Raw genomic sequence first — 15,847 nt, 5'->3', positions numbered from 1 at the left:
GAAGAAGAAAAGAAAGTGGGCTGAATTTTACGATGCAAGGCCCAAATAAACAACAAGAAAGAGAAAAAATTGTAAGAAAGAAAGCCAAGACAGTGTTGGATACAAATTGGAGAAAAGCACTTTGAATCTATCAAACCCTAGGCATTCTTAATCTTTAGTCTATTGAGTCACCCAATCTCACTCCTCTCTGATCATCGAACCATAAAACTACTTCTTTAGCTGTGTTCACACAAAATGGTTCATCTAACCCAAGTCTGAACCAAACCATTTTCAGAAAATACAATTTACAAAAGAAAACCCCAACTGTTTTGTGAACCTGAGGCAGTTACGCTTCGTTGGGAAGGAGTGCGCGTGGAAAGAGAAGATGCTTGTGCAAAGGATTATTGAAGTGTGAGCAGAGACACGTGGCTATTGATGCAAGGGTCACGAGGCTTTCACATGCAAAAGAAGCGGATATAAAAGAAGGAAGAGCGTCACTGTAAGGGACTTCTTCTGTAATCCTTCTTCTCTATTTCTCTTTAATTTTGTTTTTGTTTTTTCTGGTACTGTAATAGATGCTACTTTGTTCGGATTGGAATATGTCAGTACAGTACCGTGGCTATTTCTGTGAATAAGACTCGTGTTGTATTTTAAGCTTTCTGCACTTTATTTTCTTAGAATTTTTATTTTCATTTCTGCTTTTGTAGCTCAATCTTTATGGGTATGAGCTAAACCTTTAAAGGGTTGGGTGATTGAGACCCCAACCACAGTGACTGATGTTGATTGTTTATCTGGAATTAAAGTTTAATTTCTTTAGTTCAACTCTGATTTATCTGTTCAAATTTTATTCTATGTTTGCCGTATGGAATATGTTTGCCTACAGGAAGTTTATTGGGAAATAATTTTCTCTGAAAAATGAGTTAAGCTCATGGACTCAAATAAGGGATTATTTGAGGGAGTAATTCAGAGATGATTTTTACTCTTCCATGTGGCCAAAAGGACCTGAGCTTCAAGCTCTTAGTCTCACTTGCTTAGGGATAAGTTGTGTGAGAACAAAAGGGAAAAGAATTTTTAAGGGATTAAAAATCTACCGTTGTTTTTCAATTGAAAAATGATCGTGAAAGAATCTTGTTAAGCAATTGCACACTAGGGGCTGTGGGGAAGGAATTAGAACTCAACCTATTTTTCTAACTAGATTTCTTAAAACTTTGTCAAATTTGTTTGTTTTTTATTCAGTAAAATTTTTTAGTAATTCTTGCAAAACATAATCAATTTGAAAAGTCCAAAAATAATTTTCTCATTTTATTTTATTCCTTTCATTGTTTGCATTATGAAATTGTTTTTAAATCTAAATCAGAAAACCCCCAAATGAACTTTTAATCTTCTGCGTGTTTCTTTTATTTTTTGTTTATCAACATTAATCATAGTATTGTTTTTAGTTAGAAATTCAATTTTAAGTAATTGCAAATTTTAGTCAAGTCAAAAACGCCAAAAATCCTTGTGGGAACGATATTGGAGTCTCAAATACGCCCTATATTACTTAGCAAGGTCAATAAATTTTTGGCGCCGTTGCCAGAGATCAAACCCGGGTCACCCGCGACACAGGCGGGAATACTCACCTAGTTGCATAACTGTGAAAGTTGAATTGAAAACATAATGTAAATTTCTTGTTTACGCACATAGAAGAAAAAAGACACAGTATTCAGTGTGTTTATCCAATTAATCATTGAAAACATAATGAAGACTCCGGGATGAATCCTTTTGAACAAATGAAGCTTAATTGAGGAGCATAGGAATAAGGTTCTACATTTGAGAGAAGAGTGATGAAACAACTTAGGATATGTCACCCTCTTTTACACATTGCAAAGAAAAATATAAGCAGATTCCAATTAAAGGAGTGAAGAGGCAACCTCCATGTTTGGAAGGGTACATATTCATAGCTAGATAAAATTAATATCGTTGAAAACTTCTATTTGGTGACTTTTAGAGGAGGGTGAGTACTTGATCCACGAGACTTTTGAGACTCTTCACAACAACGAAATGATATTAATTAACTCGCATTTGCATCATTATTTATATATTGACTTAAGTAAGTTTTTGGTGTCTATAAATATATTAAATTTTAGTTTTAGTTTGTTTAAAATATGAATTTTTAGTCGTGTCCCTTATTTGTTAAAATTGATTACTTTTGGTTCCTACCCTTATTATAGATTTGTTAAGTTAATGGGTTAAAAAAAACGCTGCCCCTGTAAACAACCAAGTGTCTCTCTGCAACCGAGACGCCAAGCAACAAAGCTAGAAAATATAAATCCAATTATTTGTCCTTTTTCCCTTTTTGAAATTTTATGTTTGATGTGTAATCCATAATTCATAGATTGTCTAAATATTCAAAAATTAAGACCACTCTAACACCCCCTCTCACCATGCATAAACTAAATCAACAATTAGAATAAGCACGAAGATGAAAGCTTCTATAAATACACATACCAAACGTGCATTTTCTTTGCATTGACCTTTTTCATTAACTGATAGAAATATCGGAATAGCTATTTTTTTTTTTTTTTTTTTGTGATACTTTGTACAACCAAATGTGCAGACTTGTTGCGTTACTCTTCAGTTTTTCTGTTGAGATCTTTTTTCTTGGGTGCTCATTTTGTATGGGCTTTTAGTTTAATGTTTTTATTCAGTGAGCATTGTTATTGGCAAGAACTAATCCGTTATTTTATTTTGTTTCATCAACCCAAATATGCCAATATTAACACTGATAGTACGTAAATGTAAATCACTATTCAAGCAACTATAAAACTTTATAGATTATAACACAATTATAAAAATTGGAACTCGCTTTCAAAATATTTCCCCAACATGATATCTTTTTATTGTTATGGAAAATAATCAATTCTTTAAAAAATAAACTGACGTTTATCATATTTCCAAGTCTTTTTATTGGTTTTGGTGGATTATCTTTCCAAGTCTTGTGCCTTCAAGTTATTGCCTAAAGTTTGCTGCAACATTAAAACTAAGGACAGCCAGTATTATTAATGGGAAATATTTGTTTTATGTTATTGGAAATAGCTATTTTATGCTATATACTCATCAAATTTTGTGCCAGTCTTTTCTTTTTTAAATTGTGAACCCCGCATATTTGTCTCATCCACATGAGAGAACTATCTCAAGCAACATGAGATTAGTAACTCCCATTTTTTATATAATCATTTTCACATTATAATCTAGTAGTCTAAAGTCTAAACTATATTTAGACATATCTTAAAAAATGAGGGAAAGAAAGAGAAAGACAAAAGGTTCGCTCGCATCAACATCTATACTATGGATCATTCAATATAAATAGAACCTACCTCTGATGCCTTAGCAGATACAGCTCATAAAAGAAACTGCTTTGCTACTCAATGTTTCCAAATGAAAAATAAGAGCACCTTGACAACACAAGTTTACTAGTTTCGAAAAGTAACATAATTTAAAGATCTTTCAAATCATATAATACATCACATTCAAATAATCACATAGGACAATACACACTGTTCAGTGGTAAATTATTTAGAATGTTATACCAATTATTATAATAATCACGTTTTCATATATCTCAGGCAAACTCTAAGAATATGTACATTCCTGAATATTATCATATAGTAAGGTAGAAGATTCTTACCATCAAGGGCCTAACAAAATTTCCAGCATCTAATGTCATTGGCTGAAAATATTCACGGATTGCCACAAGCTGGATAAAAATTTAGTTGGGATGGAAAACTAATGCCAATGTTAGCATAAATTAGGAAAATCACATAGACCCATGTGGATTTGAGAATTCCCAACCAATTTGATTTGCAAACTTACTTGAAGCATTATCTGTGAGATCACCAAGAAGTTATCCACTAAAACCCCCATCAGAAAGTTCAATTTTTCAATTGGGGTCTTCAGAATCATTCTGGTTATCATCTCCATCATCAAACAAAGGGGTCCCTTCGGATGCAAATTCTAAATTTCCAAAAGACTCACTGTCCATAGAACTGTCCCCTAACTGTCCCGTGACCAGTCTCAACATTATGTTACGCATAATGTTGTGTTGTACAAGCTTGAATCTGTGCTCTGAGGTGTGTTGTTGATTAAATCGGCCTGGAAGCTTGGAGCGGGTGTTATAGCAATCACCACAAAGATCGAAACCCATCTTCTCCTTACAGTCAATGCATCTGTATCTATCTCCAATGATTGGAAACATCTATATAGAAAAGCCACACATTACCACACTGCAGAAAACTAGAAGTATAATAGTATGGAACTATGGATGCTGCAACTTAGAGATAAATACAAAATAAAATAAAATAAAAAAGTAAATATGACTTTTCAGCTAGGCATCTCAAATGGACACAATAGTATTAAATCCCTTGTCTTCTTTGCTAAAGCTAAATGACAGGATAAAATCGAAAATAAATAAAAATAAAATTAAAAAGGATAACATGCTCTCTTAAAAAAAGGGAAATCCTACAAAAGATCATATCAATTATCACTTTGGAATAATATACAAGATATGGCTTTCAGTATAATGCAGTTGTCAAGTGAAACCATATATAGATCAACTTGAAAACAATAAAATTACAGGTTTGGAGCTAGAACAGGATATTTATGGTCATGTAAGATAAGAGCCCAAATCTAAATTATGAGTTAAATTAGATGAAGTGTATGTTAATATTGTAGTAATATTCACATTCAATTCCACTTTCACCAATCCAAACCCTCCCCACCCTCCGCCCCCCTCACAACCAAAAAAATAAAAATAAAAAATCACAAATCAACAAAAATGCAAGATATGGTGGACTAGCTTTTACCCCACAAAAATCACAACCAACTCCAATGTGAACTTTTGACTCAGGATCAGACCACCATTCTGTATTTTCTTCTTTGTTACCATTATCCAATGAACCTGAAAAAAGAAAATGGCATAATAACTAAAAGAATGCCAAAAAACAGAATAACAGCATCAAAGAAACACCATATTGTATGACCTATAAATCAGTCACTTGGGAAAGAAAGAATGCAAGGCACTGCCTTTGTTTTCAGAATGTTAGAATATCTAGAGAATATTTCATAATATAACGTATTTTAGAATATTTTATAGTAATGTAGATGGTCTCTTGGAGTGGTTTCCATATATCACTCTATTTCATGAATTGTTTTCTTATTTAATTAGAACTAGGAGTCTAATATTAGTACAAATACAGGTTAGTGTTTTGTATTTTGTGTCATATTAAATTAGTATCAATTTAAGATGGGTTAGGATCATTTTACACCAGTGTAAGTTACACTCTCAATCTTGTCCGCTGATCCCACTTATATCTAAGGGCTCAAATATTTTAGTAATGTGAGTCATTGGATACAAGTGGATCAATGGTCAAGATTGAGTATAAGACTTCTAACTCTTACACCGGTGTAAGAATATCCTGCCTCATTTAAGATTATTCAGTCTTTATTCTCTCTTTTACTTCTTCCCCACCTAAAATCCTATAATTTCAACAGAGAACAATAAAGAAAAAAAGGAGCTTATAAAATGAGCTCATTGATTTCAACACTAGTTTAGAGAAACCAGGGAGGGAGACTAGGACAAAGAACTAGGGAAGCCATGACACAAGCTAGCTAGCATGCCTGACCAAGGGTTGGTTCATATATGGACAAAGTGCTATTGGGCGTTACAACTTAAAACAAAAAAAATATCACATGCCAAACACATACATAAGCTGGTAGCAATAGATAACGATAGGAACACAAAACATGCATTGGGATAAGATGTACAAGCAAACATGCAAACACATGATTGTCTTGATGTCACACCTATAATTAAGACTTAAGTGGCCTATGTATTACAAACACTTGGAAATTAAAGTCTACTCAGTTCTTCATAAGTCGTTGACCAACTAATAACACCACCTAGGGCCCAAGGCTTAGGGAAAAAATGTAGAATTTTCTCGAAAACTCTTGAAAGTGAAAGTTCAACTCCATTTAGAATTCTTATGAACTTAGAATGCTTGTTAACTTAGAAGGCCGACCAACCTAGAAGTCCAAGGCAATTGGAAGCCAAGTTAGAATTCAAGTACATTAAGGATTAAAACAGAGACCTAACTCATATGATTCCATATCAATTACAGACTTGAGAAAAATGAATTACTTTGGAAAGTCTAAGTAAGTAGAGTTCAAAAGTTCTAATTAGCCTAAAAATAAAGCTTGATTGGAGACCTAATCTAACTTAGACTCTAAGAAACCAAGTTCACTTAAAACACACTTGGTTTTGGACCATACGAAACTCCGAGATCAACTCATCATTTTAGCAAAAGAGGAGTAGAAAATGTGATCCAACATGCACAGAGCAAATACAAGCAGGATGAAATGAAGATACAAGCTATTATGCAAAACATCAATATGTTGTAAAATGCATGATCCACTCATAATAAAAATAAATATGCAGCCAAAAAGTAAGTCTCAATATTGCAAATACATGCTAAATGTTCTTGAACCGTAGGTTGGGCTTCCAATGCAACAACATTCCAACAACAATGACAGATGTAATGAGTTTGAAAATTGTGAAGGAGTTTTAATGCAACAAAGACGTGAATACAAGCTTATGCAAAAGGTTCGTAAGTGTTGGGAGCAAAGCTAGAACCTTTTTATTGTGGGAGTCAAGGATAAAAAATTTAACAGAATCATTGAACGGAAACAGGGCTATGGTATTTTCAAACTGTTGAAGGGAATAGCTGAATGTAAATAGAGCTATGGGTCAAAATTAATGTTGACCCAGTAATAATCAATAGGGAAAAAAGCATTCAGATCCCCTAAAATTTGGCCCATTTATAAAGACACCATGTACTACAAAATATTCCAATTTAGTCCATAAATTATATCAATTATATTAATACTTTAATAGACCCTTCCACCCACTCTCCGTTAAGTTGCTAGTGGAGGGGAGACGTGGCAAGATCCTTACCCTTTGGGCCTCCAGCCATCCCCAATCCGTAGCCTTTGTTAGAGAAGTATATAAACCACAGATGGACCTTCACTCACTCGCTTAAGCTTTTGGATTAAAATAGTTTTTTACATGGTATCAGAGCCTTAGTGTCACGGGTTCAATTCTCACCGCCCCCATTTAATTAATAATTAATCAAATCTTATGTAGTTTCTTAGCACAGGTAGGTGGGCCTGCGCATTGTCCACCATTCAAGCCCAATGGGCTCTCGTATGAGGGGGCGTGTTAGAGAATAGTATAAACCATTAAAAAGCCCTCACCCACCAGCTTAAGCTTTTGGGTTGAATTGGCATTTTATATGGTATCAGAGCCTCAATGTCACGGGTTCGATCCTTACACCCCCCTTTCTCGTGAAATTTCTTAGCACAAGAAGGTAAGCCTGTGCATTATCCACCCTTCATGCCCAGTGGGCTCTTGTGTGAGGGGACGTATTAGAGAAATATATAAACCATTGATGACCTTCACTCACTAGCTTAAGTTTTTGAGTTGAATTGATTTTTTACAACCTTCATATTAATTTATTTTTATTCTATTTAATTAAAAAACTAATAATAAAAAAACACAGCAGAAACAGACACCTCTCTCTCTCTCTCTCATTTTCTTCCCAAAAATCCCAATGACCTCCTTTCACTCTCCATTAGCAAGTTATGATGAACTAGTTTCTCTCGCCAATGACATTGCCTCTATCTCCCATCATTTTGCGCAAAACCCCAATAGCCTCCTTTCAATTTGCATTAAGGATTCTTCTTCTTCAACTAAAATGAACTGTGACCCCACTTATGGCAAACACAGTCCGTCAAATTCATCAAATTTTCTCTCACAGTCCCATTTTCTATGCCAAACCCAAAGATTTCCATATCATTTTCACATTTACATCAATTGTGCACAGTTCTTATTTTTTAATTCGAGTTTTGCAACTTTTTGGGCAATGGCTGAGGAGGGGGAACCCCAAAGAGGGAACATTGATGGTAAATTAATGGTAGATTCCATGGAATCCAGGTGGGTTTTCCAAGTGGATTAGGATGCGTTGGAGATAGGGGACTATGAGCAACAAGCTATGCTGAATTTGGAAGGTGAGGAAAATGCCGAGCAAAGACTCATTGGGATTGACACATGAATCAATTGCTTTGATGTTGAGGATCTTGAGGCTACTGGTGCTCAGAGAATGACTACAAGGTTGTTATGGATGAGTGCCTTAGGCCCAACTTGGGGCCCAATCCATCATCCCACTACAACACAAAACATCCCTTCACCCGATATTTCCCTCACTCTTTCACACAGCGTATCTCATGATTGTGATATGCAGCCCTGACTTGCACGGCGTGGGTCCAGGGCTAACAGTTTTGGCACCCATTGCATGAAACTTAAGAAGATTCCACCCTTCCATAAAGGGTATACTCACACCCGAGGACTTTTTGATCATTAACTCTTCACGATCTTACATTCAGATCTCTCTCTCACCTTCATCCTCTTACCAGAACCAAGCCCTAAACACACACACTTCCTCCTTTTCTCAGTTGTATACACAGTGGCCTGAGCACTATGGCACCTTGACCGACGTGATTGAGTCTAGGTCTTCTATACTAGGAGCTCATCCCAGCTCATATATAAACCCTGATCACCCTATCTTGGGTTGAACATCCACTCTCACCCACTAACCCAGATCAGAGGTGAAAGTAGATGATTGGGATTTTGGGGAAGTAGATGAGTGGAGAGGAAGTTACAACTGACATGATGGTTAAGGTTCTAGTAAGAGTGCATCAAAGGAACTATTAGCAAGAGGTGAGGATCATGCTAGGTTACTATTAGCAACTTAACAAAGAGTGCATCGAAGGAACTAATGATATAAATGATATGGTGGCTGTTTGCAGACGGTGGCTAAATTAAATTGAGGGTGAGGATCATGCCAGGACACTAAATTAAAATGTGTTATAGTTCATGGTGGCTGTTTTCAGGGCCAAAGTTCAAGGGATTTTAGATGCACTTTTCAAAAAAATATATGCTCAAAAAGGTTAAAACTTTTCAGATACAAAATCAAGCACAAAGGAAACCAAAATCAAATATAGAAGGCTGCAAGTTGATACTCTTCTTGCAAATGATATTTCTAAGGTTTCCTTATTGCATCTAGCACTAATATAAGACCTGCACATCTGAAATCAATTTCACTATACGGAAGACTCCTGATCCGTCACCATTCACAATTCAAAAATAACATTCATATTCTATGCAACCCCTTCAGTACAGGTGAAAACTGAAAAATCAAAGACAAGGAAGGTCAGTGTATTTTATTAAACTAGAAGAGAGGTAGGGGTAAGGCAAATTCTTAGGGAAAGTCAATGTAATTTACTCTATAATCTAAGATATGCAGTTTTTTAAAATAAATTTTGATGGCCATAATGAAATATTATAGGTTTGACACAATGTAACTCCAAATCACACGATGCATTTTTTCAGTTATAATTTTCTCCATGGAATTTGAATCCTTAGAGTATATAAAAGTTTTGGTGCATTATACTTAGTTCTATTAATTGCAACTATTCTCTCTAGTGCAAATGCTTGAAAAGCTTTAACTCTCAATGCTTAAACAGGCCAAACCATGTAAAATATTATAACATATTCTTAAAGGAAAGCTTACACATATTCCAATGATTTCAATCAAATAATATGCCTCAAGATATCAAGCGTATATAAAAAAATGTAGGCAAATATACATACAAGAAGAAGAGGTCTCAGGATTGACTTTGATTTCCCTTAGTTCAACAGCATCTCTTCGTCGTGCATATTCTTCAGGAAATTGTTCCTCCAAAAAGTGATCAAACTCCAAGCACACTTTTGGAAATCCTCTTGGATGTGGACTTCGACAAACTTGACATCTAAGCATCTCATCAGCCAAGTTGCTGACACAAGTTTCGCAGAATGCTGTAGATAATAAGGAAAAAGTAGAACAAAAACAATATGCCAACTAAGTGTTCTATTATTGATGATCTTGATCAGTTATAATTGAAAGAAAACTTAAATGCATCGATTACCATGACCACAATTAAGAACTACAGGACGAAATAGCATTTGCTTGCACAATGTACACATCACATCTGCAACTAATATTTTCTGTTGTAGATAAAGATCATCCTGAGGCAATTTTTTTCCTTCAACAGGAGTCCCAATAATTACATTTACAGGTTCTCCATCAGAAGAGTGTTCAGAATAGATGGTTCCTTCATCTCCTTCATGGGTGGTGGCCCCTGATTGCTCGATACACTCAGAAGTTCCCACATTGCATGAGTTGGAAACCAGATTTACAGTAGAGGAGGATGAAGGGCTGCCAGAATGACCAAATTTAGCTTCTGATCCCCATTTATCAGGATCAAGTTGAGGGGAGTAGAAGCCTGTTGTCTTTTCTTCCTCTGAAACAAGAGGTGAATAAAGAATGATTGTCAAACTTAGCCCAATAAAGTAGGCAAAAGGATTACTTCTATGATAAATACAAATTTACTAGAACACATCCAGGGAGGAGAAAACTGCATTCTCAAGCAGTGTGCAAGAAATACCCAGAATGCAATTAAAAAAAAATAACAAAATCGTACAATAAAATTCAGGGTATCCATAAAACATCACCAAAAAATTCAAACAGAGCAGCAAAACTTTATCAATGCTGTTCTGCTTTAGTCTAGATCGCATGGGTACTCCGATAAGTCTCCAAGTATCCCGTAAATATCAGGTATGGGCACTCTTAGGTACACATGGGTACTTAATGGAGGATACACAAGGATAGTTTTTTGAAAAACTATTTTATCAGATATGTCCTGATGCGGTTTAGTTATGCACTGTAATGAGCTCTTATGACTCAAGTTCAAGCCGGTCCACCAGAAATGCAACATTTTGCTCCAGATATGAAGGCTTACCTCAAAGTCTATGTCCTCTATAGATATCTTTTGCTTGGTTAATGTGCTTAAGTACTAGATTGTTTATATTTTTTATTTTTTTATATTACATATCTTCCCTTACCAGTACCCTATTTTCTAGTAACTTTTTCATACCAATACATATACCTATACTGGTAGGAATGTGATAATATCCTAGAATAATATATTTTCCTTATAAAAAGTAGGCCTTATCACATCAAGATACAAGTTAATTCTAACAATTTTATAACATCATCAAGTATTTCTTTTAGAGAAACTAATAACTAATAATTTTTTACATATTTGTCATAAATTGCAGAAATACATTAAGGGACTCCCCATATGTTCAAGCAGCTTGTGACCAATGCCAATGTATTTCACTTTGTACAAGCATTTCACTGTTGAAGGGACTGTTTCACTAAAAGTATTCAAGTGTGTTATGGTTACTAAGAGAAGTTGAATTAAATAGAAAATCCTAAAATGCACCTACTAGGCGGAAAGTGAACAGCAAGGGGCCCACGATTCATATAAGAGTAGGAAACAAATAGTTAGAAAGCTTATGCACCACAGTCCACTAAAGGAGAAGGAAACCTAAACTAACATAATAAATTAGAGATCATTCACGAGTGAAAGGAGAAGACAGGTACTTTAGGCAGCTAGGATTAATTTTTTTTTTTCCTATTTAACATAAGTTTTCTCCTATGTTCTCTGGTAGTTAATCAGAAAAAAAAAGCCCCTAATCACAAGAATCAACTACCTAGGGGAGGGGAGGTACAATAATATCTATCATAAACTGAAATTAGGTAAGGAGAGGTATAACAATATCATAAACCTTGGTTTAATAGAGTTGTTAATGTCAAAAGAATAAGGAATCATTTTGGTTAAGCTAGTAGTGGGAGATTTGATCCTAAATATCCTTGGTCTGTATACTCCCTAAGTTGGACTATGAGTATGCAATAAGAACTGATTTTGGGAAGATCTGGAGGAGGTTTTAAGGGGGTACCATGCGAGGAGAAGCTACTCATAGGAGGTGATTTAAATAGACATATTGGACAAAGTAGTGAAGATTTTGACAGTGTTCATAAAATTTTTGGCAATATGACTAGAAATGAGGCTGGCAAAGAATTTTTAAGAGTTAATTAACATATGATTTGATGTTTGTGAATACCTTTTTAAGAAAAGAGAGTCGCATCTAAATACTTTTCGTTTAGGTCACAATTATAGCCAAATTGATTGCTTTCTTGCTAGAATAGAGGATAGAGCCTTGTCTGTAGATTGCAAAGTCTACCTTGGAGAGTATATACTATGCAACATAAGTTGGTGCTTGTAGAGATTCGATACAACAAAGTACGACAAATAAGTGCTTAGAACCCCATAGAAAGATGGTGGAAGTTAAACAAGGAAAAACAAATCAACTTTAAGGAGAGAATGCTTCAAAAAGGACAGTGGCAGCTAGATGGAGAAGAAAATATAATGTAGAACGAGATGTCAAATTGTATCCAAAGAATGGAAATAGAAGTATTACGGGAAATTAAAGGAAACAAACATCAAACAAAGAAAACTTGATAGTGGAATGAGAAGGTGCAGGAAGTGTGTCACCCAGCTACTCACGGATGTTAGTGACATAGCCAACAATTTACATGCATGACATTACAATTTACAAAGTTGGCATCTTAATTGATCCGCTAATGACTTTAATCTATTAATATCCCCCAATATATAAGATATAAAACAACATGTTTAAACATAATAAAATAATACATTTAAATATATTAAATTCACTAGTCAATAGAAAGCTTTTTTCATAAAAGCATCATTTCACGTATGTAAATCTCTGGCCAATGTTTAAGGAGAGAATGCTTCAAAAAGGACAGTAGCAGCTAGATGGAGATGCAAATATAATGTAGAACGAGATGTCAAATTGTATCCAAAGAATGGAAAGATGAGTGTTACAGGAAATTAAAGGAAACAAACATCAAACAAAGAAAACTTGATAGTGGAATGAGAAGGTGCAGGAAGTGTGTCATCCAGCTACTCACGGATGTTAGTGACATAGCCAACAATTTACATGCATGACATTACAATTTACAAAGTTGGCATCTTAATTGATCCGCTAATGACTTTAATCTATTAATATCCCCCAATATATAAGATATAATGATGCACCCGAGTTGACTGACTTGGATTGGGCTTTTCTATAATTTATTCCATAGTTTAGGACTTTTCAATAATTGTTAATTATTTCTCTTTTTGTTATTTTTAGATTATATTTGAGTGTACGTTGATTGTGCGTTTGCAATAGTTTTACAAAAGTAATTTCTGATATGTGAATGCAAAAATATTTAAAAAAAAATTAACTTGCAAGCTCACCTCTCTCTAAAGCTTACTTTAACAGAAAGATCACATAAAATAAAATGTTTTACAAAAAATATCTGTATAAGGAACACTGCACATATATTTTAACATGCTCATGCATAAGCCATTGGAAAACAAGGTTTACCAAGAGTTTGATTTTCTCTTCTCTTGTAAGCAAGAGGATAGATCTTAAGAAGCAAAAAGTGAAGCATTTTGCAGACTGTTGGAAAGTGATAATATTGATTCCTACAAATTGGGCATTGAGACTCGCGCAGACAATTCATTGATTTATGGACGCACCAGAAACAGCATATGTGACCACAAGCTGCAAATAGGGGGGAAAGGCTGAGAACTTATCACACTAACAACATATTCATATATTTTCTAGAAAATAATGCTGCCTTACATAGCACAATAGGCTTGTACAATACATCCCTGCATAATGAAAGTAAAGTCAAAATCAGCTAAAGAAATAAGGCAGCTCATAACAACTTAAAATAACACAACAACCAAAAGGTCCAAACTCAGCTTCATCCTTTAACTTTAAACAATATAATTAAAACTTTAAAGCTCATGAATCTGTATCAAGCAGCAAGAAAGAGTCACATTTGAGGGTTTGGAGTCAAATCTTTACATTTAAAAAAACTAAAAAATAAAAATTATCAATCACCACTCTGACTTGATAAAACCCAGGCTGAGTTTTTCCTCTTCTAATTACAGCTACATCATGATCAATGAATTAAGTATTTAATTGAAATTGCAGATATACAATGCATGCTTAGCAATTTCAGATCAGAAAAAAAAAAAGATTTCCAATTGTTCACATCAACTTCAACTTAATTCATAAATAAATTTCATTTTTAAGAAAAAAAAAAAAGTATCCCTGATGACCCTTTTGGATTTTGAATAAGAATTTAAGAACAAAATTGAACATTCACAAATAGCATAGAGAAGGGTGTTTTTCTTTCCTCTCTTTTCTTCAAGGAAAAAGAAATGTAATTGAAACGCTGTAAAAGAGACTTACAGACAAACGCAGCAAACAAAGGAATCAGAGATTTCTTCTTGTTCATTGTCGACAAAGTTTTGATCTATGAATGCGTCGTTCTCCATTTTCTGAATGTTCTGGAACACACGAGAGACAATGGGGTATCCCAGAGGGTTCAGAATTGTGTGCTAACGAAACCGTTCGATATATTTATTCACATATTTTGTAGGGTAATATATTTATTTTTATTTTTGTATAATAATGATTTTTTATATTTTAAGGGGAAACATTTCTGTTTTCTCGACTGCAGTAATAAAAAGTGGGATGAGTTTTTTTATTTTACTTTTTACAAACTAGTGCAAGCACCAGTGCGCGCGATGCACTAGGGAAAATGATTAAAAATCTTGTCAACATTTTTTATTGATTAATCGCTAAAAGAAAGAATCGTGTCAGTATTTTATGCAAATAAAAAAATAATTATGCACTCTATAATTGATTATTTTCATATACAGCAATGCATACAACATTAAAATTCATACACATATTTGATAACTTATCTTGTTTAACATCATATTAATAACACTCATATATTAAAGGGATTAATGTTTATTAATTTGTATGAGATAATCTTATTTTATATATATTTATATATATAAGATAAAATTTATCTCCTAAAACATTAAAAATATTATTTTTATATTTAATTATTTACATTAAAAAATAAAAAAATGTTGAATTAATATTTTTAATCAATTATTATCCCAAGCTAAAATTGTGGTATTTATATTACAAAAAAAAAAAATTATGGTATTTTTTTTTTTTTTTATCATAAAATAGGCATAATTGAGAATTGATTAACTCAACATGCATGAAAAGGAATGGTATTACTTTTTTTTTTTTTTTGGTATGCAGAATGGTATTACTTAACTAGTAGCTAGTATTTAGTATGTTACAATAATTTTTTTGAACTAAAGGAAAATTTTGAAAAATATAAATCAAAACAGAAAAATATTTTAAAACTATAAATGATTAATTTTAATAATTTTTAAAACAAAAAATGATGTGTTTCAGTTTCAAAAAAAATAAACTGAGAAATGTAATTATTTTTTAAAACTAAATTTTAAAGAAAAAGTTCAAAAACCATTTGTAATTATTTACTTATTTCTTTAATCACTTATCTTATTTATGATCATTTGTAGTCAATAATCGGTTAATGCATTTTGTATTTAGATTTCAGTAAGAAAAAAAGAAGTTAAAACGTAACTAAGCCTCCAGGTAGACATGTCCCAGAACAACGATCGAATCCAATCCAATCCTTTTGTAATTTAAGCACTTATTGTCATACTCAAATATAATCATGTATGTAGTTACATAATTATTCAATTATATAATTACATAATTATTGTTTCAGCAATTATATAATGAACAGATAGATTATACTTATTATCATTTTTTTTTACCACCTCTTACATCCAATATTCTAATATTATTATTGTTGGATCAAAATCAAATTAATGGCTCTCACTTGATATCATTTTATAACCGTTGATTTAATTTTAATCTAATAATAATATTTTAAAATACCGATTTTATAATATA

At 33.4% G+C, this 15,847-nt stretch overlaps 1 protein-coding gene across 1 annotated transcript; it reads right to left on the bottom strand.

Annotated features, from left to right (window-relative positions):
- Window positions 1-3,398: 3,398 nt before the first annotated feature.
- Window positions 3,399-14,414, bottom strand: LOC133310124 (E3 ubiquitin-protein ligase PRT1). The gene is made up of 7 exons (XM_061511021.1): window positions 14,288-14,414; window positions 13,670-13,698; window positions 13,409-13,588; window positions 10,036-10,410; window positions 9,722-9,925; window positions 4,821-4,915; window positions 3,399-4,213 (listed from the first exon to the last, which is right to left on the bottom strand). The coding sequence occupies exons 1-7, from the start codon at window positions 14,371-14,373 to the stop codon at window positions 3,899-3,901; spliced, it is 1,284 nt and encodes a 427-aa protein (XP_061367005.1). The 5' UTR covers window positions 14,374-14,414; the 3' UTR covers window positions 3,399-3,898.
- Between the last annotated feature and the right edge of the window lie 1,433 nt (window positions 14,415-15,847).

This window comes from Gastrolobium bilobum, unplaced genomic scaffold (genome assembly GCF_033153095.1).
Source record: "Gastrolobium bilobum isolate Gb01-03AN ecotype WA unplaced genomic scaffold, APGP_CSIRO_Gbil_v1 utg6459, whole genome shotgun sequence".
NCBI lineage: Eukaryota > Viridiplantae > Streptophyta > Magnoliopsida > Fabales > Fabaceae > Gastrolobium > Gastrolobium bilobum.
This window is presented reverse-complemented; position numbering and strand designations above follow the sequence as displayed.